This window comes from Humulus lupulus, chromosome 2, assembly GCF_963169125.1.
Source record: "Humulus lupulus chromosome 2, drHumLupu1.1, whole genome shotgun sequence".
In the NCBI taxonomy this organism is placed as follows: Eukaryota; Viridiplantae; Streptophyta; class Magnoliopsida; order Rosales; family Cannabaceae; genus Humulus; species Humulus lupulus.
The window spans coordinates 19,281,766-19,283,372 of record NC_084794.1 but is presented as its reverse complement, the minus strand read 5'-3'; the positions used below and the strand labels follow the sequence as shown (position 1 = coordinate 19,283,372).

Sequence of the window (1,607 nt, the reverse complement as noted above, 5' to 3'; positions counted from 1 at the left end):
TTGTATGTGAAAAGTGTATGAACATAGCATTAATTTTGTTTCCTGGAAATTACGCATGCACCATGTTACTATTGAATCACGAGTTTATTATTATTTTAGAGTTCGTTACTATTTCGCCATTTCAATATAATAATCTGATACCTGGAATATGCTACGGTAAACTAAGCATTTCTCTTATTGACTAATAACAATTATATATGTAATCATTAATCGCAAAGTCTTTTAAAAATGTTAATTAAATCATAAAGTTGATTTGGAATACTAATTTCGAATAATACGTACGGCTATTAAAGAAAAACACACGGCAAGGAAAAACCATAAAGATCTGGAAACAACTTTGTACTCAAAAAATTAATTTAAAAATGAAATGAGAATTTCACATAGCAAATTCCAACTAAGTAATCAGACATTAAATAATTAGGATATTACCAAAAAGGAAAATAAGACACTAAACTATTCCGAGTAGTGTGAACATGTGGATTAATTTTGTGCAACAAAACACATAAATTATCAATTTCAGAATAAATAAATCTGTAAAAAAGAATTGTATTTCTCCAAGGGAAAACATTAGAAACCTAACTACATATATATATATTATTGAAATTAATAAAAGAAAAAAAAAATTACAAAACTGAATTTAATCAAAGCCACAAAGCACCAGCTTCTTTCAAAAGAGGAACCAATTCTCCAGATATATGAGCTGCCATAACCCGATCCAGTCCTCCAAAAAACTTACCGCCGATGAACACCGCCGGAAACTGAGCCGGCGGCAAAGCCTTTCCGGAATCACCAGCAGCAATGGTTTCGAGCTCCTTAACAAGGCCAACTTCCTCGGCCTCATCGACCTCATAAACGGCGGGATTGACGCCGTGTCCTAACAGAAGGTGTTTCACGACGTGGCCCATGCAGCAACCTCGCCTGACGAAAACCATAACGGCGTTATCTGTTACCAAGCCGTTCAAGGCGTTAACGTCGACGACGCTTCTTCTGAACGTTAAAACTCCTTTACTACTACTACTACCGCTACTATTCACATTAACACCATCATTACTATTACTAATACTAGTCTCCATGACGACCGCCGGGAGACGGCTAAGCGGCGTCGTATGGTGGAGCGGTGGCCATGATTTGTAGGGAATCGCTTGTTGCATGGTTTAGATTTTCAATTGAGAGAGAGAGATTAGAGAGAGAGAGTGAGTTTTTGATGAGAGAAAATGGGTATGAAAACGGTGAATTTAAATGGAAATTTAGGGTGTGACTTTTAAAGTTGAAAGAGTCAGCGTCAACGGCAGTTAGGCTGGAGCTATGCCTCACGCGCTGCTTTATTAGTTTCTACTTAATTACTTCCATTCCATGTGTTTATTAGTATCGTTTTTAATTAATAATATTAAATCATGGAATTAAGTATAACGTAACATTGGATGAGATTCGTGGACAAATATTTTTATCAAGAAAACTAATTGCCTAGATTTAATTATTACATATCTTTTCATCTTCATGATGACATTAGCTTACCTTATTGAAATATATACCTATAGGTAATTGTAACTTAAACAAAAGAAAATCTTGTTGGGTTTGATTTTATGTATTAATCTAATGTGCACGAA

General features: G+C 34.9%; 1 protein-coding gene across 1 annotated transcript; it reads right to left on the bottom strand.

Annotated features, from left to right (window-relative positions):
- Nucleotides 1-436: 436 nt before the first annotated feature.
- LOC133817422 (glutaredoxin-C9-like) lies at nucleotides 437-1,223 on the bottom strand. The gene has a single exon (XM_062249933.1). The coding sequence runs from the start codon at nucleotides 1,149-1,151 to the stop codon at nucleotides 642-644; it is 510 nt and encodes a 169-aa protein (XP_062105917.1). The 5' UTR covers nucleotides 1,152-1,223; the 3' UTR covers nucleotides 437-641.
- Nucleotides 1,224-1,607: the final 384 nt, after the last annotated feature.